General features: G+C 41.8%; 1 protein-coding gene and 1 long non-coding RNA gene across 2 annotated transcripts in view; one reads left to right on the plus strand and one right to left on the minus strand.

Annotated features, from left to right (window-relative positions):
• LOC132369564 (uncharacterized) overlaps window positions 1-2822 on the plus strand; it is a 139057-nt gene extending 136235 nt beyond the window's left edge. The window contains exon 5 of the long non-coding RNA XR_009504449.1: window positions 2762-2822. This is a non-coding gene — a long non-coding RNA (uncharacterized LOC132369564). The remainder of the gene's footprint in view (window positions 1-2761) is intronic.
• A 14953-nt stretch (window positions 2823-17775) lies between these two features.
• LOC132369562 (protein PIP-1) lies at window positions 17776-23163 on the minus strand. The gene is made up of 3 exons (XM_059929239.1): window positions 23100-23163; window positions 18699-18812; window positions 17776-17934 (listed from the first exon to the last, which is right to left on the minus strand). The coding sequence occupies exons 1-3, from the start codon at window positions 23161-23163 to the stop codon at window positions 17810-17812; spliced, it is 303 nt and encodes a 100-aa protein (XP_059785222.1). The 3' UTR covers window positions 17776-17809.
• Between the last annotated feature and the right edge of the window lie 2032 nt (window positions 23164-25195).

Here is a 25195-nt window from a genome sequence, read left to right on the forward strand (position 1 = left end):
TCTCTGATTAACAACTGTTTGAACCTGCCCGTTGGAACTCAGGGAAGGTCAGGGAGGCTGAATAAATCCTATTTCCTGTAATCGAAGAAATGCTTTTGTGCCCAGGAGCCCCACAGGGTCCTGCTCAGATCATATTCTCTACCAGCCCTCATCAACCTCTCATTCTCTCCTGTGCTCAGCCTACCCCAATCAAGTTGCCACCCTCTACTCCACTGAAACTGCTCTAGCCATGCTCACCAGTGACTCCGTGTTACCAAATCCAATAGTGATTTTCTGTCCACACATCTGGACCCCTAATTGGCATTTGTCCTGATTGACCACTGCCTCCTTCTTGAGACCTGCTCCCTTCTGGGCTGCCACGTTGTTACACTTTCCTGGCTGCCATGACATCACACCAGCCTTCCGGGGAGAGAAACAAAGAGAATATGTCAGGTCCACAGCCCTTAAAAAGAAGTTCACATGTTCACAGGACTTCTCCTCTCCTTTATCAATCATTTTCTAATACTGATTCATCATAATCTCCCCCAATGAAAACTTCACCTTCTGAATTCCCACTTTCTTTCAATACCTCCTCTTGAAAGATATTTAGCTTTCTTTTATGCATCAGGAATCTCATTTGCCAGGAGAGTGCAATGAAATAGTTGGGAGTGTTTAATAACGTAAAGTACTTAGAAAAGGGTCTGACATATCCTCACACCTCAATCCTCAAAAATAAATGAACTAAGATTTCTATTACTTCATTTTTTTCTATTCCATTTTATTGGCATAAAAATGTAGATCATCTATTTTTCTTCTGCTACCCTTCATCCATCACAAAGTCTTATATATGTTTTCCTCACAATTCCCCTCGGCTCAAACTTATTCTTATATACCTAAACCCACAGCCACCCTCCCCAGGTAGGGCGTAGCCACCTCCACTCTGGAACAACGCCCCAGACTCCTGAGTGGTCACACTTTCCTCTACCCTTGCCCACACTCAAGAGTGTCCTGAGCACCGGTACCCATGTCTCTGCCTCAGTGCATACGTTTAGATGGTCTAGTAGGACTGGATGATGCTGGGCCTTGAATGCAAAGCTGTGAGCTTTCCAGATTATTCAAGAAAAGAGAAGGCTTGGGAGGTCCACGAGGAAGGCTAGAGGGAGCCTCAATGATTGCAGTGTGTACAGAAGCTGGCAGGGACCTGAGAGGCCCAACCTCTCCCTGCAGGAGCCTCTTCTTCCTCTCCAGGTTCCCTGGTGGGGGACTTTCTGCCTCCCCAAGCTTCCAGACCCCACCCATCCCTGTCAGACCCCCAGTGGTGAGTTCAGGCTGGGACCAGAGTGGAGCAGGGCGACTAAAGGCACAAGCTCTATAACTGGTCCTGTCTGGGCCCAAATTCTGACTCTGGCACTTACTGGCTAGGGACCCTGGCCAAATTACTTAACTTTTCTGAAAGCATCAGCTGCCTAATATGGCCAATGAGAACAATAATGGAATCCACCTGCTAGGGTTTTGCCATGATTAAATAAAATGATGCCTTTTAGTTACTTGATGTGTGCTAAGTCCTAACTGTATTCTTATTTGTCTTATCACTTATCTTTGTCCCTGCCATGACAATTCCCAGATAAAACTGGGATTGGGAAGGAGATGAAGACTGAATATGATGACACCACGCCAAATTCTCTTCCTCTGTCCTTCTATTCTCTTGGGCAGCCCTACACCTGCCCCTACCATGCACACATGCGTACGCACACACACACACACACACACACACACACACAGTGACACTTCTCTTTCCCCTCACATCATAGAACATGAAACCCTGTTTCAGCTCAGCCTAAGGGCAGGCCTAGTCCCAGGACAGCTGTACCCCGCCCCCCCCACACTCTTCACTCTCACAGATGTTCTACTCAGAACAGCCATTATCTCAGGCCAGGGCCAAAGGACAAGGTAGTGATGGAGACTAAAAGGGGGATAAACAGACAGCCCGGGCCGGGGGTTCTGCATCATTTCCCAAATTAAGCCAGTGGAAATGGAGTCCTCTTACAGCACCGGTCACAGCCGGTTCAGATCAGCCAAGCAGATGGGCTCTAATGAAAACTTGCAGGCAGGGTAGGGTCAGCCTCATCTGCCAAAACTCATCAGAGCAATCAAACTTCTCTTTCCCAGCTCCCTCCTCACACAGCCACACAGCGGCGCGCCCCCTATCCCGCCAGCAAAGTGGGGAGGGCTTGTCTGTTCTCCATCCTTGCTCGGCTGCAGCCAAGGCTCTCCGTGTTGTGTGTGAGGCATGGTTGGATATGTGGGCAGTTAGGGAGGCAGTGGGGAGGAATGACTAGAATCAGATGGGTCAGAAATGTTGCCACGAGAGGAGCAAACAAGAGCCCCAAGAATCAGGCTTTGATTCATTGACTGGCTGCCACGAGCACGCAAGCCTCTCCTGTCCTATCCTGGACAAAAGAACTCCTCGCCGCCAGCTTCTCACGGACCATTCCTCAGATTTCCCTCCCCTGGGGTCACTATCTACTTAAACTAAATTTTGCCCCAAGTTCATATGTTGAAGCCCTGACCTCCCAGTGTGATGGTATTTGGAGAGGGGCTTTGGGAGGTACAGGTATGCCCTGCTTTTCCAAAGTTTGCTTTATGCTACTTGCTTTTAGGAAAGACCTACATTTGTTCCTGTTTTCCCTAACCAAAATAAATCTGAAGAGAATTTTTTACAAAAAAAAAAAAAAAAAAAAAAGACGAAAAGTGAAAATAGTGTTCTGCATGTGTTTTTTAGCAGTCTTTATAGAGACAGCGCACACCTGAGCAGTGAGAGCCGCATCGCCAAGCTCCTCCCCTCAGAACTCAACATCTCAGCCTCAAGCTGCCGGAGCTTAGAACTGTGTCTTCGAGCGTCCGTGCTTTATCTGGATTTATTCTGTGCATCTGTTAGCAAGATATGTCCTAAGGTAATTGCTTCTTCACTTTACACCATTTCAGCTTATGAAAGATTTCATGGGGACACTCTACTTTCAGATAGCAGGGGAAACCTGTAATTAGGTTTAAATGAAGTTGTGAGCCTGGACCCTCATGATGGGATTAGTGCCCTTATAAGAGGAGACACCAGAGCTCACTTGCTCTCTCCCCGTCTCTTCCCTTTCTTTCCCCCTCTCTCTCCCCACTCCTCTCTGCCAGGTGAGGATGGCTGCTGGCTGCAAACCAGTAAGAAAGCCCCCACCAGGGAACAGAATCAGCCAGAACTTTGATCTTGGACTTCCCAGCCTCCAGAACTGTGAGAAATAAATTTCTGTGGTTTAAGCCACTCAGTCCGTAGTATTTTGTTACGGCAGCCTGAGCTGACTAAGACACTACCCAGTGATTCTGGGGAGAGATGAGCTTTGCACTGTGAATTCTTTCTGCTGAGAGCCTCACAGGGATGAATTACCTTCCTCTTTCAATCATGTCCTTCCTTTTTGTTTCTGAAAGAGGTGAGGAAATTGAATTTAATTTCTCTGAGCACAATGAGAGAAAAACTTCCCTGAGGCACTTTAGTCCCTGCTTCCTCCAAAGTCAGTATAAAGTCAGGGTTCTGGGAAGCTGGGCTGTGCAGCCTGCAGGTCGTCGGCTTGGAAAACTTCAGGTCCTGAGGGCAATGGACAAGCTGCTGGCGCTGGGAGCAGCTCTGCTCTGAATGCTGGGGTGAGGGCTGAGTGCAGGAAGCAGGGGTGTAGGTTCCTTCCTCTCCATCCCAAGCCACGTCCACTGGGGGAAATTATCTGGAATGAGCTTGGAGCGTGTATTGGTCTGCTAGGACCACCATAACAAAATATCACAGACTGGAGGTGGTAAACACAGAAATTTTTTTTCTCACAGTTCTGGAGGCTAGAAGTCTAAGATCAAGGTGCCAGCTGGGTTGGTTTCTTGTGAGAATTCTCTTCCTGGCTTGCAGACAGTTAGCTGCCTTCTGGATGTGCCTTCACATGGTCTCCGATGTGTGTGGGCGGTGGGGGGGAGGGGTGCTGTGGAAGAGGGAGAGGGAGAGAGATGGAGAGGATCCTGGTACCTCTTCCTCTTATAAGGACACCATTCCTATCAGATTAGGGCCCCATCCTTATGACCTCATTTAAACTTAATTACCTCGCTAAAGGCTCTGTCTCCCAATATAGTCACACGTGGGGTTAAATCTTCAATATATCCTTCTGAAGGAACACAGTTCAGTCCATAACAGAGGAATTGCTGGAGTTTAGGGGGCAAGGATAGTTCTCTAGCCTCAGTTCCCCGGAAGTTCAGAATAAAACCAAAGCCTGAAGTCCTGCATGTGCTCAGATCATCAGCCACCTAGGAGAGAGTCATAATTCAGAATCGCATGCTGCTGGATATCCCTCTTTTTGTGGAATATGTTTGTATATAAAATACACACCAAACTTGAGAAAAGATTTGAAGGCTTTTATACCAAAATATAACAACAGATATCTTTAGGCAATGTAATTATGAGTGCTTTTAATTTTTCTTTTTGTGCCCAGAAAATTATTTTCACAACCAAACAAAGGTGGCTTGTTGGTCCTGCCTTGATCATGCTCGGCCCATCATTCCTGATTCCCTGTGTAAGACCTTCAGCACCTTGATTCAGGTTGATTCAATTGGAAATGTGGGTCTGCTTATGGCTGCTCTTTGTGCTCATGGTGGTTAGATTCTCAGGGCAGTTTGGGTTTTTTTAATGAAATATAGTTGATTTACAATATTGTGTTAGTTTCAAGTGTATAGCAAAGTGATTCAGTTATACATCTATATGTATATATCTATATTCTTTTTTTCCTTTTCTTTTCCATTATAGGTTACTACAAGATATTGAATATAGTTCCCTTTGCTATGCAGTAAATCCTAGTTGTTCATCTATTGTATATATAGTGGTGTGTATCTGTTAATCTAAATCTTCTAATTTTAACCTCTCCCTCCTCTTTCCCCTTTGGTAACCATAAGTTTGTTTCTATGTCTATGAGTCTGTTTCTGTTTTATAAATAAGTTCACTTGTACTATTTTTCAGATTCCACATATAAGTGATATTATAGGGACTTCCCTGTCGGTCCAGTGGTTAAGACTTCGTCTTCCAATGCAGGGGGTATGGGTTTGATCCCTGGTCCAGGAAGATCCCACATGCCTCGGGGCCAAAAAACCAAAAATATAAAACAGAAGCATTATTGTAAAAAATTCAATAAAGATTTAAAAAATGGTCCACATCAAAAATATCTTTAAAAGAAAATAAGTGATATTATATATTTGTCTTTCTCTCTTTGACTTACTTCACTTAGTATGATAATCTCTAGGTCCATCCATGTTGATGCAGATGGCATTATTTCATTCTTTTTTTATGGCTGAGTAATATTCAATTGTTTATATATATACCACATCTTCTTTACCCATTTATCTGTTGATAGACATTAGATTGTTTCTGTGTCTTGGCTATTGTAAATGGTGCTGCTATGAACATTGGGGTGCAGGTATGTTTTCAAATTAGAGTTTTAGTCTTTTCCAGTTATATGCCCGGGAGTGGGATTGCTGGATCATATGGTAACTCTATTTTAGTATTTTAAAGAACCTCCAGACTGTTTTCCAAAGTGGCTGCACCAATTCATATTCCCACCAACAGTGTACGAGGGTTCCATTTCCTCCACACCCTCTCCAGCATTTGTTATTTGTAGACTTTTTGATGACAGCTGTTCTGACCGGTGTGAGGTGATACCTCATGGTGGTTTTGATTTGCATTCTTCTAATAATTAGAGATGTTGTGAATCTTTTCACGTGCCTGTTGGCCATCTGTATGTCTTCTTTGGAGAAATGTCTATTTCGGTCTTCTGCACATTTTTGATTGGGTTGTTTGTTTTTTTGATATTGAGTTGTATGAGCCGCCTGTATATTTTAGAAATTAAGCCATTGTTGGTAGCATCGATTGCAAATATTTTCTCCCAATCCATAGATTGTCTTTTTGTTGTGCAAAAGCTTATAAGTTTGATTAGGTCCCATTTGTTTATTTTTGCTTTTATTTATTTTGCCTTGGGAGACTAAGAAAACATTGCTATGATTTACATCAGAGAATGTTTTGCCTATGTTCTCTTTGAGGAGTTTTATGGTGTCACATCTTACATTTAAGTCTTTAAGCCACTTTGAGTTTATTTTTGTGTATGGTGTGAGGGAGTGTTCTAACTTCATTGATATGCATGCGGCTGTCCATCTTTCCCAACACCGCTTGCTAAAGAGACTTTCTTTTCTCTGTTGTATATTCTTGTCTCCTTTTTCAAAGATTAATTGATCACAGGTGTGTGGGTTTATTTCTGGAGTCTCTATTCTGTTCCACTGATCTATCTGTCTGTTTTTGTGCCAATACCACACTGTTTTGATTACTGTAACTTTGTAGAATTGTCTGAAGTCTCAAAGGGTTATGCCTCCAGCATTGTTCTTTTTCCTCAAGATTACTTTGGCAATTCTGGTTTTTTTGTAGTTCCACATAAATTTTAGGATTATTTGTTCTAGTTCTGTGGAAAATGTCATGGGTAATTTGATAGGGATCTCATTAAATCTGTAGATTGTTTTGGGTAGTATAGCCATTTAAACAATATTAATTCTTCCAATCCAAGAGCATGAGCTATCTTCCCATTTCCTTGAATCATCTTCAATTTCCTTTATCAGTGTTTTATAATTCTCAGCATTAAGTCTTTCACCTCCTTGGGTAGGTTTTTTCCTAGTTATTGTATTTTTTTAAAATAAAATTTTAAACAAGATTTTTTTTTACTTTTCTGATACTTCATTGTCAGTGTAAAGAAATGCAACAGATTTCTGTATATTAGTCTTGTACCCTGCTACCCTGCTGAATTTATTTATCAGTTCTAATAGTTTTTGTGTGGCATCTTTAGGTTTTCCATATAGAGTATCACGTCATCTTACATATAATGACAATTTTCCCTCTTCCCTTCCAATTTGGATACTTTTTATTCCTTTTTCTTGTCTAATTGCTGTGGCTAGGACTTTCAATACTATGTTGAATAGAAGTGGTGAGACTGGGCACCCTTGTCTTTTTCCAGAATTTAGTGGGAAGGCTTTCAGCTTTTCACCATTGAGTATTATATTGGCTGTGGGTTTGTCATAAATGGCTTTTATTATGTTATGAAATGCTCCCCCTATACCTACTTTGGAAAGAGGTTTTTTTTTTATCATGAATGAATGTTGAATTTCTCAGATGCTTTTTCTGCATCTATTGAGATGATCATGTGGTTTTTGTCTTTTCCTTTGTTGATGTGGTGTATCACATTGATTGATTTACATATGTTGAACCATCCTTGTGACTCTGGAATTAATTCAACTTGATCATGGTGTATGATCCTTTTTATATGTTGTTGGATTTGGTTTGCTGTTATTTTGTTGAGGATTTTTGCATCTATATTTATCAAGGATATTGGCCTGTAATTTTCTTTTTTGGTAGTGTCTTTGTCTGGTTTTGGTATGACAGGTGGCAGGAATATACAATGAAGAAAGCACAGTCTCTTCAATAAGTGGTGTTGGGAAAACTGGACAGCTACATGTAAAATAATGAAATTAGAACATTCTCTAACACCATATACAAAAAAAAAGAAAGAAAGAAAGAAAGAAAAAAAACCCTCAAAATGGATTAAAGACCTAAATCTAAGATGGGATAGTATAAAAGTCCTAGATGAAAACATAGGCAGAACACTCTTGGACATAAATCACAGCAATAATTTTATGGCCCTGTCTCCTAGGGTAAAGGAAACAAAAGCAAAAATAAATAAATGGGACCTAAATAAACTTAAAAGCTTTTGCACAGCAAAGGAAACCACCAATGAAATGAAAAAACAACCTACTGAATGGGAGAAAATATTTGCAAATGATATGACCAATAAGGGATTAATATCCAACATATATAAACAGCTCATACAGCTCAACATCAAAAAAAAAAAAAAAGTAATTGAAAAATGGGCAGAAGAACTGAATAGAGGAAATGCAGTTGACCAACAGGTACATGAGAGGATGATCAACATTGCTAATCACCAGGGAAATGCAAATCAAAACCACAATGATATATCACCTCACACCTGTCAGAATGGATATCATCAAAAAGAACACAAATTGGGAATTCCCTGGCTGTCCAGTGGTTAGGACTCTGTGCTTTCACTGCTGAGCTAAGGGCCCAGGTTCAATCCCTGATCAGGGAACTAAGATCCCACAAGCCATGCAGAGTGGTTAAAAAAAAAACAAAACACACAAACCCAAACCAAAAACCACAGATAACAAATATTGCACCACTGGTGGGAATATAAGTTAGTGCAGCCACTGTGGAAAACGGTATGGAGGTTTCTCAGAAAACTAAAAATAGATCTACCATATGACCCAGCAATTGCACTCCTCAGTATATATCCAAAACAAACAAACAAAAAACACAAAAAACAGTAATTTGAAAAGATACATGCACCCTTATGTTCATAGCAGCATTATTTACAACTGCCATGATATAGAAGCAACCTAAGTGTCCATCAATAGATGAATGGATAAAGAAGCTGTGAAATATATATACAATGGACTACTACTCAGCCATAAAAAAAAGAATGAAATTTTGCCATCTATAGCAACATGGATGGACTTGGAGTATTTTATGCTAAGTGAAGTAAGTCAGACAGTGAAAGACAAATACTGTGTGATATCACTTGTATGTGGAATCTGAAAAATACAACAATCTAGTGAATATAACAAAAAAAGAAACAGACTCACAGATATAGAGAATAAACTAGTGGTTACCAGTGGGGAGGGGAGGAGAGGCAATACAGGGGTGTGGGAGAGGGAGGTACAAACTATTGGGTGTAAGATAGACTCAAGGATGTATTGTACAAAATTGGGAATATAGTCAATATTTTGTAATAACTGTAAATGGAAAGTAACTTTTAAAAATTGTATAAAAATTTTTAAAAATTAAAAATTTTGAAAACAAGAAATGTAAAAAATAAAAACACACCAGCTCTTGGTGTTATTGATTTTTTTTCTATTTTTTTAATCTCTTTTATTTATTTCCTCTCTGATCTTTATTATTTCCTTCCTTCTGATGACTTTAGGTTTTGTTTGCTCTAATTTTTCTAGGTCGTTAAGTTAGGTTGTTTATCTGGAATTTTCCTTGTTTTTTTGAGGAAAGCCTGTATCGTTATGAACTTCCCTCTTAGGACTGCTTTTGCTGCATCCCATAGGTTTTGTATGGCTGTATTTCATTGTCATTTGTCTTGAAGTATTTTTGATTTCCTCTTTGATTTCATTGTTGACCCATTGGTTTTTTAGTAGCATATTGTTTAGTCTCCATGTGATTGTTTTCTTTCTAGTTTCTCTTTCTGTGGTTGATTTCTAGTTTCATGACATTGTAGACAGAGAAGATGCTAGAAATAATTTCTATCCTCTTAAATTTGTTGAGTCTTGTTTTGTGCCCTACTATGTGGTCTATTCTAGGGCATGTTCCATGTGCACTTGAAAAGAATGCGTATTCTGTTGTGGTTTTTTTGTTTTTTTAATGTAGTGTCCTGTACATATCAATTAAGTCTAACTGTTCTATTGTATCATTCGGGATCTCTGTTGCCTTACAGATTTTCTGTCTGGAAGATCTGTCAATTGATATCACTGGGTGGGGTGTTAAAGTCTCCTATTATTATTGTCTTTCCATCAATTTGTCCCTTTACCTCTCTTAGTATTTGTTTTGTGTGTTTAGGTGCTCCAATGTTGGGTGCATATATGTTAACGTGTATGATATCCTCTTCTTGTATTGATCCTTTTATCATTATAATAGTGTCCTCCTTTGTCTTTCTTTATGGCCTTTGTTTTAAAGTCTATTTTGTCTGATATGAGTATTGCTACCCCCACTTTCTTGTCATTTCCATTTGCATGAAATAGTTTTTCCACCCCCTTGCTTTCAATCTATATGTGTCTTTTGCCCTGAAGTGGGTCTCCTGTAGGCAGCATATTGTAGGTTCTTGTTTCACTATCCAATCTGCCACTCTGTCTTTTGATCAGAGCATTTAGTCCATTGACATTTAAAGGAATTATTGATAAATATGTATTTATTGCCATTTTAAACCTTGTTTTCCAGTTGAATCTGTATTTAATCTTTGTTCCTTTTTTCTGCTTTTTGTTTTTCCTTTTGTGATGTGTTGATTTTCTTTTTTATTACACTTGAGTTCCTTGGTTTTGTGAGTCTATTGTATGTTTTTGGTTTGTGGGTATGTGGATTTCAAGTATGTTAACCCATAACTATATTTACTTGTTTTAGACTGATAGCCACATAAGCTCAAACACATTCTTAAAGGTCTACATTTTCTTACTATTCTCCCGCCCCATTTGTGATATTTATGTCCTATTTTACATCTCTATGTTTATCCTTTTGCTCTTCCTAATAGTTATAATCACTTTCACAAAATATTCGATTGTTTCTTAATCTATATAATGGCTTATATAAGTGATCTTCAATCCTTTTATAAACTTGCCTTTCCTATTGTGATTTTCCCTTTCCTATAGATTCTTGCTTCTTCTCCATTTAGAGAAGAACTTTCAATATTTCTTTTAGGACAGGTATAGTATTGCTGTATTCTTCTAGTCTTTGCTTGTCTGAGAAATTTTTTCTCTCTTCTTCTATTCTAAATGATAATCTTGCTGGGTATAGTATCCTAGCTTACAGGTTTTTCCCTTTCAGGGCATTAAATATATCTTGTCATTCTTCTGGCCTGCAACATTTCTGTATAAAAATCAGCAGATAGCCTTATGGGGGTTCCCTTGTAACTAACTCTGTTTTTCTCATACTGCCTTTAGAACCCTCTATCTTTAAATTTTGTCATTTTAATTATGATATGTCTTGGTGTAGGTCTGTTTGGGTTCATCTTGTTTGGGACTCTCTGTGCTTCCTCTACCTGGATATCTATTTCCTTCTTTTGGTTTCACACATTTTCAGCCATAATTTCGTCAAATACATTTTTGTTCCTCTTTTCTCTTTCTTCTCCTTCTGGAATCCCTATTATGCATAGGTTGGCATGCTTTATATTATTCCATAGATCTTGTATGGTGCTTTTTTTTTTTTTTTAATTTGTCTTTCTGTCTGCTTTTCTGATTGGGTGATTTCCATCATTCTATCTTCCAGATCACTTATTTGTTCTCCTGCACTATTTAGTTTGCTATTTATTGCTTTTAGCTTGGTTTTCATCTCAACAATTGAGTTGTCTAATTTTGATTGGCTCCTCTTTATAGTTCTAGTTCCCTGTTACAGTGATCCACTTTTCTATCAATAGCCCTTTCTAATTCCTTTAGCATTTTATTATGTTCTTTTTGAATTAGGAGTCTGATAGACTGGAGAGGTCTGTTTTATTGTTTTTTTCTTCCAGGAGATTTCTCTTCTTTTAACTGGGAGTAGTTCCTCTGTTGTTGTTGTTGTGTTTTTTTACTATATTTCTCTGACTCTATTAATTTAGGAGAAACAGTTATCTACTGTGGACTTGAAGGTCTTATATGAGGCTGTGTAGCATGTAAGAGTACAATATTTTTGATGCAGGAGTGTTTTTGGTATGGATGCCTGCCATATCTTTGCTCAGAGTGTGCTGGCTGTTGGTCCCTTGATAGGGGGTGTGTTCGGTGTTGTGGTGACCAGAGTCTGCACTAGATGTTGGGCAGGGTCTCCTCTTTGATCTGTGGTTGTCATAGCCCTTTAGGGGGCAGGGTCTGCTTCCCACTTGTTGGAGTAGAAGCTCCCAGATCTGGTTCTAAGCTGCACAGTGAGATAGGTGGGACTGGATTGCTCCCTCTAGGAAAGGAGCCACCGAGTGTTCTTCTGCAAGAGCTGTTCACTGGGACCTGTGATTCTGTGATGCTGCCTGCCACCTAGTGTGCATGCCCACAAAGATCACTGTTGCTGGCACTGCCATCAGGGGCTGCCTCCACATGGGAGCTCCAGTACTTGGCTTGGAGCTCCCTTAAGCATGCATGTGTGCTCACAAAGCTGCTGGTGTGAAAACTCACTGGTACTGTGTCCCCTGAGCCTACAGTTAATCAGCTCAAATGGCCCTCAGGCATGCATGTGCAGTCCTGGTCCCAACACCCACCAGAGCAAGAACCCACCAGAGCTGTGTCCCAGCACCTGCAGTAGGATCGGTGGTAATGGGCTCAGATTTCAGCCCTGCCTCCACATGTGCCCACAAAGTTCACAGAACCCACAGCTGCCAGAGTCTTTCCTCCACTGTAAGCATGCTGATAATGAGGCTGCTATGACAGACCCATGTCCCTCCCTTCCTGTGTTGACATGGGATTCCTATGGAGGACACACACTCTATCCTGCATGTGCCCCCAGTTGCAGCCCAACTGCACTCCAGTCCCTATGAACTGTGTCTGTGCAACCAACCTGAGTCCTCTCCCTATGTCTGTCCACTGATCCCCCAGTTTCAGCACCCAACCACTGCGCACACCAGCAGGCATACATCTCAGGCTGGGATGTGTGGTGTTGTGGGCAGGACTGTCTATACTGGTCTCTCTCTACCCTGTGGGGCTGCAGGCCAGCTCCTACACTCTCCTCTCAAGCCTCTGAAGCTCCCTATCTGTCCTGGCATAACTCCCAGCCAGTGAAGGAGGTTCCCAGGGTGAGGGAACTTTTCCTCTTTCAGACCTCCCTTCCCGGGGTGCAGGTCCCATCCCAATTCCTCTTCTTCTCCCTTTTCCCTTTGTCCTACAGTTTGTTTTCCATGTAAGTAGCCTCTGCGGAGAGGATGAACACTAAGGAAATGTACTGCTTTGAGGAGTCTAAACCTCATTTCAGTAGGACTTGATAACATTGTTCAAAGGTGAATTTAACTCAAAGATACATGCACCCCAATGTTCGTAGCAACACTATTTACAATAACCAAGACATGGAAGCAACCTAAATGTCCATTGACAGAAGAATGTATAAAGAGGATGTGGTGTATATATGTATAATGGAATATTACTCAGCCATAAAAAAAGAATGAAATAATGCCATTTGCAGCAACATAGATAGACCTAGAGATTATCATACTAAGTGAAGTAAGTCAGACAAAGACAAATATATGATATCACTTATATGTGGAATCCAAAAAGTGATACAAATGAACTTATTTACAAAACAGAAACAGGCTCACAGATATAGAAAACAAACTTATGGTTACCAAAGGGAAAAGAGGGGAGGGATAAATTTGGAATATGGGATTAACAAGATACAAACTACTATATATAAAATATATAAACAACAAGGACCTATTGTATAGCTCAGGAAACTATATTCAATATCTTGTAATAACCTATAATGGAAATGAATCTGAAAAAGAATATGTACATGTATAACTGAATCACTTTTCTGTACACCTGAAATATTGTAAATCAACTATACTTCAATTTAAAAATTAAAATTAAAAAAACAAAAGAATATTAAGACCAGCTCCAACATCTGGGTCTATTTGTATATAGTTCTCCACTGGTTAAACTCAGGGACCCTTCTCTATCCCCCCACTTGGGAAGATGCTTGATCTACATGTTCTCACTAAAGTCCTCAGTGGAGGGAGACGTTAGATCTGTGCTTATGAACAGATGAAGATCCTCCTGTTACCCATATATGTCTGTGTTTGGCTTGAGCCACCAAATGATAAAAACGAATCCCTCTCAGCTCTGCTTCTAAACCCCCTTCCATTCCTCCCTCCCTGTGCTGAGCACATATTTTACCTCCTAATGTTTTCTCTCTGTGTCAAATATCAGGGTTTTCGGTGTAATTTTTTATGGAAGGAAGAGACATGGAACTAGTACATGGAAACTGATTGAAGGGCTGATTGGGTTGGGGGCCAGTGGGCCCAGAAGAAAGAGATATGATTGTAGAAGACAATATATAGTCTTAATAATCTATTAACCCATTAATAGTCCCAAAGAGCCTCTAGTCAGTTGTTTAGGTTCCATATTTGCCAGACAAACTGATCCCAGCCATGATTCTCTTGCCCTATGTCTTGCTGGGCTCTCACTCATAAGCATGTTGGCAAAGAGAAGATGAAGGAGACATTGGAAGCAATTAAGCCATGTTTTAGGAAGAAAAGAGAAGTCATCAGTGAAATGCAAATCAAAACTACCTTGGAACCCCCATACATCATAGGAATTTAAAATGGTGTAGCCACTTTGGGTAACACTTTGGCAGTTCTTTTAACTTTCTATTAGAAAGTTAAACAATGAATTACCATATGACATAGCAATTTCATACCCAGGAATTGGTGAAATAAAAATATTTTTAAGGCAGAACAAGAAAATTTTTAAACATAAGATTCTGTCTCTATCCATTTGGGCCACTACCCCTCTTTACTGTGCATTGTGCATCCACATTATACATTAGCCAGATCTCCATAGAAGACACAGGAATACCTGCTTGACCGAAAACAGCAATTTTCTCCTAGCACCAGCTAGGTAACTCCTTAGGAGATAATATTCCTTTCTCAATCCTGTAAGGGGTCACGATGACCCACTACTTGCCTTGTAAGTGCAGATCTGGACTATGTAAAGTATCCATGTGTCACTTTGATATATAATCTGTTGTCTCAAAAACGTATATAACTGTGCTTTGACCTCTAATGGGTGGAACAGTTCTTGGAGATTTCTGAAAGTGTTTCCTGGGTTATAATCCTCAGGTTGGGTTGAATAAAATTCCCCATTTCTTTCTTGGATTGACTATCGATTAATGTTTTCATTGACAATATATACCAAAGAGAATTAAAAACAAGCTGACACAAAAATTTGCACACAGGTGTTCATAGTAGCATAATCCATAACAGGCAAAATGTGGAAAAAACCCAAATGTGTGTTAACTGCTGACTGGATAAACAAAATATGGTCTATCCATACAATGAATACTATTCGGCAATAAAAAGAAATGATGTACTGATACATACTTGTCTACTTAAAGAAAAATGTACAACATAAGAGCTGTGAGTTTATGTTTTATTCAGGGACTTACTGAGGACTATAGCCTGGGTGACATCCTCTCAGTAACTCTGAGGAAATTACACAAAAGAGGCAGAGGAGAAGCCAGTTTATATGATTTTTGGCTAGGGAATATGTGTATCCAAGCATACATCTTGGTGAAAGATTACTGCTAGTCACAAAGAACACGTATCTCAAGTTAACGATTTTAGTGTTTTTCCTATGTTTGGGAAGGTACAAGAATCTGGTGTCATTAAAATTCTTCCTGAGATATATAACTATCTAAGGGGCCTGCTTGTCCACAGCACAGGGTGCACCATCTGTTATCATCTTAATTTCCTCTCAGAGTGCACCGTCGGTCAGCACCGCAGTGGGTTACAACTTAACTCTTGAGGAACCGGGTAGTGAGCAGTGCTCTCTGTTCTTCTTTGTTTACATGCCACAACATGAGGGAACATTGAAAACGAACAAACAATTAAATAGAAACAGATAAATGCTTTCAAATGTCAGCTGTGCCTTCATCTTTGGGTTTTCTGCGTCCTCAAAAAACAAAAACACCCTTTAAAAAACCTTTTTCAAAGGTTGGAAAATTCAAGAGAAGAATAGTATTTTATAACATATGAAAACTATATGAAATTCAAATTTTAGTGTCCATGAATAAAGTTTTGTTAGAACACAGCCATGCTCATTTATTCACCTATTTTCTGTGGCTGCTTTTTGCTAAAAATGACAGAGTTGAATACTTATAAGAGACTGTATGGCTCACAAAGCCTAAAATGTTTACTCTCTGGTCCTTACAGAGAATGTTTGTCTATTCTTGCTCCAATAAGTAACTTTTGGATTGGAGGGAGTATTGTGAACTTTGGAGACAGATCGTCTGGGTGGAAATCTACTGCCACAGTTTTGGGAACCTATTATACCTCTCTAGGCTTTAGTTCCCTCATCTATAATATGGGAATAATAATAGTACCTCCCTCACAGAGCTGTGAGAGTAAAAAGATATAATGCATACAAGAGTACTGCTTTTGATACCTGCAACTTACGATTATCATTGTTGTCTTCTTTTTTTTTTTAATGAATTTATTTATTTATTTATTTATTTATTTATTTATTTATTTATGGCTGTGTTGGGTCTTCGTCTCTGTGCGAGGGCCCTCTCTAGTTGCGGTGAGCGGGGGCCACTCTTTATCGCGGTGCGCGGGCCTCTCACCGTCACGGCCTCTCTTGTTGCAGAGCACAGGCTCCAGACGCGCAGGCTCAGTAGCTGTGGCTCACAGGCCCAGTTGCTCCGCGGCACGTGGGATCTTCCCAGACCAGGGCTCGAACCCGTGTGCCCTGCATTGGCAGGCAGGCTCCCAACCACTGCTCCACCAGGGAAGCCCCATTGTTGTCTTCTTATTGGCTGCATCACGGAAAGATATAAATGCTGAGAGCAGACACAATCACAAGGACTGGATACATTTTAGTGACATTCAACATCTTTGCTTTGCACCTTTGAAATGCACCTTTGGGTGAAATATTTAAACATCAATCATTGGTGGATGAAAAATGGGTACTTAGTGTGCCAGAATAAGATCACATATGCACTCTGCTTCTTATTCTAAAGATAATTCCACCACTCAGAATTTATCTTCAGTCTTCTGTCTTTGCAGATGGACTTTCCCTGGTTCTCCATCACATGGATGAAGATGGGCACCCCATAGCAGCTGAGTTTCATATTACGGTTCTAATCACATTCAAAGAATTAGACTCTAAAATCCAATAACAAATTGCCAGGAAAGAGAATTTTATTGACTCATCTTGGGTCAAGTGTCCACCACTGATCCAGTCAAGCCACACCAGAGGAAAGTCTTCTAACGTCCACATGGTTTGCACCCTTGAGGAGATGTGTCTAAACCCACTCTCCCACCCAGCCTGTGGCATGTTTTCTGTGAATACAAAAACAAGCTATGGTGATCCGGAGACCATTATCAGGTGATAACCAAACAATGCAGAAGGCTGCAAATAAGAAAAAGAGTTTATTTAGAGTTCTAAGAATTGCAGTTTGGGAGGCATCGATTCAAATGGCAACTCAAATGTGCTCCGGGGGGGAACAGAAAGTAGCGGGGGCTTCTAAAGGCAAAAAAGATATTCCAGAGAAATAACGTAAGTTATCTTTACAGAACTACGATTGGTGCCGATAGGCTTTCAGTCACTTGCTGGCAGCACATTGGTTGCCAAGCTGTGGTCTCTAAGGAGTAAAGAAGACAAGTTCCAGGTGGTCTCAGGATGGATGGGTCCAAAGTTTATGTTGGGTTTAGGGATGGACGTGTGTAAGTTTCACTTCCTTAATAGCCTCCCAACTCCATCTTAGATCACTTTGAAATAAGTGACTCGATTTTTTTTTTTTTTTATTTAAGCCACTGATACTTAAGAGATTTGTGTTACAACACCTAGCCCACTCAACTAACCCATCATTTATGGACCCCCCTCACACTTCTACTGTTTTCAGCTTTCAAAGACTCTCCCTCCTCCTTCAGTTCCTGCCCCCAGAACATGCAGAATCACAAATGCAGCCTTCCACAGATGCTGCCTTTTTAAGCAGCAATCAATGTGACTGATGATTAGGGCCTGAAAAGGGAGAAGGTAGCCTTGGAGCTAGCTATGCCCATCAATCTTCACCCCAATTTGGTTTCAAAAATTATCCCTGGGGCATCTTGCAATGAAGGAAAGGAAAGGGGTCCTGAAAACAGAAAGAGTCTGAGGCTGCTTCTCATAGGGGACCCATATTCAGATCACAGAGTCTTGGAGACTGTGGTGGTTGAAAGGGATCCTAACTTAGCTTCATCCACCGCATCAGGGCAAAAGCTGGGCCCTGTCTTTAGAACTTGTTGCAGAGAGGTGAGTCATGGCAGCATCTAAATTCCACAGTAACATTGAGTTTAAAGAGCTTCATAGGAACACATAGGCTGCTACAACCCTGGTATCCATAAGAAATGGTGTCACCTGGAAAGGGACAGAGAAGAGGGCAAGTGAGGCCCCAGAACCCAGGTTGCAGGCCCATGGGTATGGGGCCCAGCATATCCTGATATGCAGCTCAGTAAATATTCCTGAAAGAAATCACAGGATCAATGCATCAACCAACTAATCAAGAATGAGGGGAAAGTAGCACATTCCATGGAGGACTCATGCTCCTGGTAGGGTGAATGTCTGCCTCCTGGGAATGAGATGCTGGAGGTAGGGCCCCCTAGTGGGCTCTCCTAAAATAGCTCTGCAAGCTCTGTATATTAGAGTTCAATCCATTCCCTCCACACAAGAGAGGGCAGAGAGGATGAATAGAAATTGCCCTCTCCACCCTGCCCATTTCTCCCCCAATCTATGCCCCTAGTTCCCCCAAACCCCATCACAGTCAGGTCCCGCTCAGAGGAATTTCAGCAGCCCAGTTCCCGTTACCCTCAGGAGCTAAACTCCCTACTTTGCTTACAGGTCACCATCCCAATTAATAGCGAGGGCAGCCCAGTACCACAACCAGATGAAATGTTTCACTAGGTTAAGAAAAGAAAACCAACCCCTTTTCTATGCAGTTCCTACTCTCGGGGTTCCTGAGGGGTCACTTCTCTGAGTCCTACAGGCACCCGGCCTTGTTCTTGGGGCCCAGGCTCTCATGGGGTCCCATGGAGGGTTCCTACTATCCCCCCACCCTGATCACCCACTGCCAGCCCCTAACCTCTGGCAAAGGTCACCCAGGAGACTTCTCAGGCCCCACCTACCTTCGTAGACCTTCCTCAGGAAGCACTGCTGGCTGCCTTGAGTCTGGCAGAAGCTTTCCCCGCTCTCGCAAACCCCACTGGCGTTGACTCGGTGACACTGGAAACATTCTAGAGCTGGAAAGTCAAAGAGGAATAATAAGGCTCTTCCGGCCCAGCGTCCCGGCTGCTCAGGAGGGAGCACACCTGTGACCCAAGTGCGCCTGGACACTGACCGGCTCCCAGCGCCTGACGAGTGTGCTGAAAGCAGGTCGTTTCTCCGAGCTTGGCTTACACCTGGGAGGAGGCGTGTGCGCCTCTAGGCACAGGGTCTGCACCTGAGCGCAGAGGGCTCTCCCTGTCCTCCCAGGGATGGGCTGTGCTGCTGGAGGAGTGAGGTCAAGTCCTTCACTGCAGCTCCATCGACCCCACTTGCCAACTGATTATCACCCCAACACCAGGGGGCACCACTGAAAATGTTCCATGTGAATGGCATCTGCAGGAGCAGAACAGGTGATGGTTGGAGCTGTGGAGTCGGCACTGCCCACCCCTGCTCCGTCCTGGCCGCAGCTTCACAAAGCGTCCCCGCGCCCTCCTTCACACAGAGCCCCACCCTCCACTCTCCCTTTCATCTGAGGAGTCGGGGCTCCGAGGAGAACGCCAGGACTCAGCCTAAAAGGAGAGCTGAAGAGGGCAGGGAGGGGAGAGAAAGGACGGGTGGGAGGAGGCGGATGGGAAGTAAAAGAGAAGATCGGAAGTTAGAGAGTGAGGCAAGCCAGGGGGAGATTGAGGAGAGGAGGAGAGGAGGGGAGGAGGGGAGGAGGAGAGGAGGAGAGGAGGAGAGGAGGGGAGGAGGGGAGGAAGGGAAGAAGGGAGGAAGGAAGAGAGGGAGGGAGGGGGGAGGAAGGAGGGAAGGAGGGAGGGAGCTTCCGGACAAACACTTGCCCTGGAGCCTCCTCCTTGGGATGAGCACCCAGTGGTCCCTATTCACCAAACAGTGAGCACCTGACGTGTGGGAGGCAGTATTCCAGGTGTTGGGAATTGAGTGTTGAAGGGGCATTGAAACATGCATTCCACTTATTTAAACACTAAAAAAATAAATGGGGAAAATGACTGACAATGAAAAAATAAGAAAGGTTATTTCAGGTCCTGGTGACTCGTGAAGATGATGAGATGGAGGAAACATGGAGGAGACAGCTTGGGGAGACCTTGGGGAGGCAGAAAAGCTTTCTCAAGGGTGATTTAAGCTCAAACCTGAATGATCTGTTTTTTTAAAGCTGACTACTTAAACGGCTAGGAGAAGTTGGGAAACTGGTCCAGGAAGATCCACCGGCAAGTGCACAGAAAGGTTCTGAGATGGAATTAGCCTGGCCAGTTTGAGAAACAAAAAGAACAGCACAGGTAAAGTGGAAAAGGGTGAGAATATTATAAAGTGGGACTGAAGAGGTCGGTAGAGACCAGACCATAAGCACGTATCTGCTTAGACCCGCACTGTTGTACATGGTATCCACGGGACTTAACATGGCTGTTGTGAAATGCGAGTAGTCCAAACAGATGGGCTGTAGGTCAATTTCAAACACTTAGCACACAAAAAAATTTTAATTGCTCATCAGTAACTTTGATGTTGATTACATGCTGAAATAATATTTTAGATGTATTGGGTTAAATAAATACTATTAAAGTTAATTTTACACATTTCTTATTTTTTTAATATGCCTACTAGAAGATTTAAAATAACATCTGTAGCTCAGCTTATATCTTATTTGGACAGGACAGTTTAGGCCATTGTAAGAACTGGGATTTTATTCAAAGTTGGAGGAAGCCATCAGAGGTTTTTCAATAGAGAATGACATTAACTGGTTTATGTTTTGCATTTTCACTCTGCCAGCTGTGCAGACAATAGATTTTAAAGAAAGAGAGAGTAACAGAGGGCTAAGAAAGATAGTGGAAACTGGAAGGAAGCCACAAGTCAACCGAATCCGTGCAAAATGTGAGAAATTAAAGGTCAAGTATAAATGAAATATTTATGTGGGAAACAGGGACTGGGAAACCTACAGCAGAACAAATAGAAGGTCATTTCAATGTGCTTGCCACGGCCTCATCATTTTTTGTGTAGTTTAAATCTGAAACTATACATTTTTTTATTTACTCACACATTTTTATCTTGTAATAAAGCTTTTCACCTGGAGTGAACTTTGAAAAGTGCACACTCATTAGAAAACTGAGCACTCAATTCCTCTTCCTCTAAACTTAATGATGACTGTATAACTTGAACAGCCTGTCTGTCGATATTTACCATCGCCCCTGGGCCTGTGCTGTCCCTGATCCCATGAAAACCTCCTAAAGATACAAATCTGCTTAAGAATTTCAGTGGCTCTTTTGAAAGTTAGTAGTTATTTGAAGAAGGCTGTGCCCTAGGATGATTTCACTTGTGCAGCTGCAACAGAGGCTTCTCACATATCACTGTCTGAAGCAGGTGTAATTCCCATCGCCCTCCCCGTAGCCCTCAGCCTTCACCTCCACATGCTTGTGACTGCAACACTTGTGACTCTGACAGGGGACTGTAGGACACACTCGCTGTGCATACAGGGCAGCTGGAACAGTGTAGAGCAGATGCCCCTGGGAGCATCCCTCCCCCAAGAACAGATGGGGAATCGGGGGATGAATACTCCAACTTTCTCACCCATGAGTTGGATCCTCTACACTGTCCTCCAGAATTCCCAGCAGGATGGATTCCATTTGCCCACCATGGTGCCCAGCTTATTAACTTCCTTGCATATTCTGTCTTACTTCCCCACGCCCCTCCTGGTATTTCCTGGGATCACCTTCCAGACAAATGATTTTTACTCCTATCAGCTTCAGAGGGAAGCACAAGCCAGGATGATGGATTTTCATTTAGATCAAATGTGCGTTCTTCTAAATTAATTTTTTATATTTTTTTATTCTGAGTCTTCTTGTGCTTTTACAAAACAAACAAAACATTGACTATTAACAGGCTGATTCCGTTTGCTGAAGAAGGACATTGGAAGCAAATGATGCCTGTTAATGCCAATGATCATTCCAGTTTTCAATCAATCATAGAATCAAATAAAAGCTATGAAAGTATATTCTGTAGAAGGTGAAACACCTGACTTTTTGTGAATGCTATAATAAATTTAATTTAAAAGTCCACATAGAACATAAAATCATTTCTTTTTACTGTGAAAGAATAAATGCAAATGCTGGTAGAATATAATATTGCTATATAATAGCAAAAAAAAAAAAAAGTTTTTACTTAATTGAGACCCCAGAGAGCAAAAAATGCCCTTATAGTTGGTTTTGATGCACACATAATTCTGAATTGTGTCCTGTGTCCGAACCAGATAGTATATGAATATAAGTATATATATATATGTAAATACTTTATATATTTTAATGTTATATATTATAAAGGTTAAAATATATAACATATAGAATATGTTATATTATGAATTATATATATGAAAATATATATTTTATATATTATATATGTATGTGCACATACACACCCACAGGTAAAATAACTGAACTGTAAAAGTTTTGTGATGTGGAATAAAAAATAGTCTTTAGCAAAATTTCTCCCTGCTCCCTGTCATCAAGCAGATCTGAAAATGGTTTAGCTTCTAAGGAACTACATTGTGATTCAATCTAAGTGTTCTACAACAGTAATGAACACTTTGTAAAAGGTCCCGCAAATATCGGTTGCATTTTGGTCAGGTAGTAGGGTCTCTGACTCCATTTTTTGATGTTTCACAGCTGGCAGCCTTGAAGTCTCTCCCCTGTGCCCCACATCTGGGCCTCAGGAGCTCCCTCCTTTACCACTGGTGGGAGTTTCAAACCACACAAGCCCCTACCTGAATGCAGGAACCCTTGCCCTGTCTGTCCCCCTCACCACCATAGAAATTCGAGTCTCCTTTCTCTGCTCCCTCAAGCCATCTTAAGACACCTGGCAGTAAGCCCTGCTCTCCTGAGAAAGCCTCATTAGGTAAGTAATAAACCTTTTCATACCCTCCTGGTGCATATGTGACATCATCAGTCTTGACATCTGATCCAAGTTTGGGTGAGGGTCCATCCTGTTTCTACAGTATAACCCCAACAGTTTGAAATCTTAAAGTAGTCAACAAATGGAGTACCCAAGTATTTCAGCTTTCAAAAATGTTTAACCAGTTGAAGTTATGAAAAACAGACTTTCAAGCAAAAAGATATTGAAATGTATTCCTACAAAAACAGAATGCCCCAGATTAAATTGTAAAATGTTTATGGTTGTCTTATTTGTTGGACATTCTAATGTCAAGGCAGGCAGACAAAGAGTCAAAGAGAGAGGCAGTGCCTGGAAACATAACCTGCCACTCACCCAGGTTCTCCTCAGTCCCCATTGCCCTCCTACATGCTCCCCAGAGGGCTCACCTTGCAGGAATCCCAGCAGTGAGGACAGGACCACCAGCAGCAGCAGCAGGAGGCACTTACCCATCTCTGGATTTGGCCCCAGCCCCGAAGATTTACAGAAGGCAGGACAGAACCACAGGCCTCGAGAGCCTCTGAGATATGGCTTTATAATTCCAGGCTGGGAGGAGCAGCCAATAGCAGCCCAGGCAAAGGGCTGTACTTCCCCAGACAAAGAGCAAATAGGGTCCCTGAAGGAACTGGGGCCCTGCATTCCTTTCAGCGTTATTGGCCCTGCTCACCTCCACTGGCCCTACTGAGGGAGCCAAGTTATGTAAGAAGAGCTGGCTCTTTTGTGTCTCCATTTCACAATTGTAAAATGGAAGACTAGAGTCTGACTTACATTGCCTAAGGATTTGGGAATTCAATTGAGTTAGTGATGTTTTATCATCTAAGAGGTTTGCCATATTTAAAGGAACTACTGAAGTATGGTGTGAAGAAAAATACTCTTATTAAGGATACTCTCTTATTAAAATAAGCCTAGGGAAATAAACACATGCTTAGACTTTGTAAAGTGCAGGCTGGACACAAATAGATTTTGGTGGTAGTGTTACCAACCAGGGTTCTTGGCCTTCCTTAATCAAAAGAAATTGATCAGAGGCCAGACAAGAAATTCAGGCAAGGCTTTATTGGGGCCCCTGCTGCAGCAGGGGAAAGTGAGAACTAGCAACACATTCCCTTGCTCACTTGCTCACTCAGAAGAGGTGAGCTGGTTCCTTATAGGGGGTGAGGGTAGGGGCGGGTCCAGGGGTCAGGCTGGAGGGGTTGCTTAGGTGGTCTGCCCACCCCTTTGGTGGTGTTGTGTGCAGGGGGCATGCGTAGGACCCTGCTTTTGCTCCCGGCTCTTCAGAAGTGGCAGTTGTGCTTTTGGTCTCTTTGTATCTTTTTGTCCATAATCTGCCCCAACTGCACATGCACACAGTTATTTTTAGTCCCTTATAGTTTCTTTGAATTTTGTTGCTGGAGGAGACATTTGTCCAGGTGCAAGCACTGCAGCAAAGGGTCCTAGGTCCCAGATCCCAGCCTGTCTCAGTATTATTGTCTCCTTTCTTGGAAATGAAGCACATCTGCATTTGCTTTTTAATGTTTTGGCAAACAGGAGCAAAATGGAGTATTTCTCCATTTCTCCATCTTCAACATCTATACTACAAGCAACCCAGAGTTCTTGTTGTCAGTTTTTCATCTCACTATTCCTTTTTAAATAAAAATGTTATTTTCTATTCTGGATGCTAGATTACAGCCAGTGGAGAACTCTCTTTCCAGAATGGTGTCAGGAGGAGATCTGCAGACCCATCCCCACCCCATCCAATGAAACAACTATAACTGGCAAAAGCTATTTTTAAAACAATCATTTTAAATCTCTGAAAAATGTCCTAAGGGCATACAGCAAATCAAGAAACATTTTTTTTTTTCAAGAAAATGTACTAAATCTCAATAGGAACAGTGAGAATGTGTGGCATCTGAACCATAACTTGCACAGGTCTGCATGAAAGAAGTTCCACTCTGGGAAGGTATGGCCAAGAAAATGGGGCATTCTTTCCCCCAGCTCCCAGTGGAGGGACATGGCATCTCACTGGGAGGTTCAGACCACTAGCATTCCTCAAGCATCGTAGTTCCAAGTTGTAGAAGCTAAATTCCTGCAAGTATGGCCAAGACAAGTGTGTCCCTTACTCCACCAAGCATGCTCCCCACCAGAAAGCAGAGCCTCTAACCTAGGTGTGGCAGTCTGATAATATTGGGTCCCAATTATCCTCAGCTATGGCAGAGATTCCATTTCAGGAGAGGCAAGACAAGAAGACCAAAGGCTACTCCCCCTGCACAGTACCTTGCTTGGAAAGCAGGGATGTAGCTCTTGGCTAAGTAGGCCTCTGCCCCTCCACAAACTCTGGGCTTAGAGATTTTGCCAAGGGAAAGGGGCAGTCCATAGGAACTTAAGAATCTGAAGTTCTCCCCAAAAGAACAAACTTTATTTTAAACAGAGTGTGGGGACTTTCAAGAATAAGGGCATCTTCAAAAACAATGGAGATTTTGGTGGTAAGCAATTAAAGAAGAGACTCTTA

This window comes from Balaenoptera ricei, chromosome 8 (genome assembly GCF_028023285.1).
Source record: "Balaenoptera ricei isolate mBalRic1 chromosome 8, mBalRic1.hap2, whole genome shotgun sequence".
Lineage (NCBI taxonomy): Eukaryota > Metazoa > Chordata > Mammalia > Artiodactyla > Balaenopteridae > Balaenoptera > Balaenoptera ricei.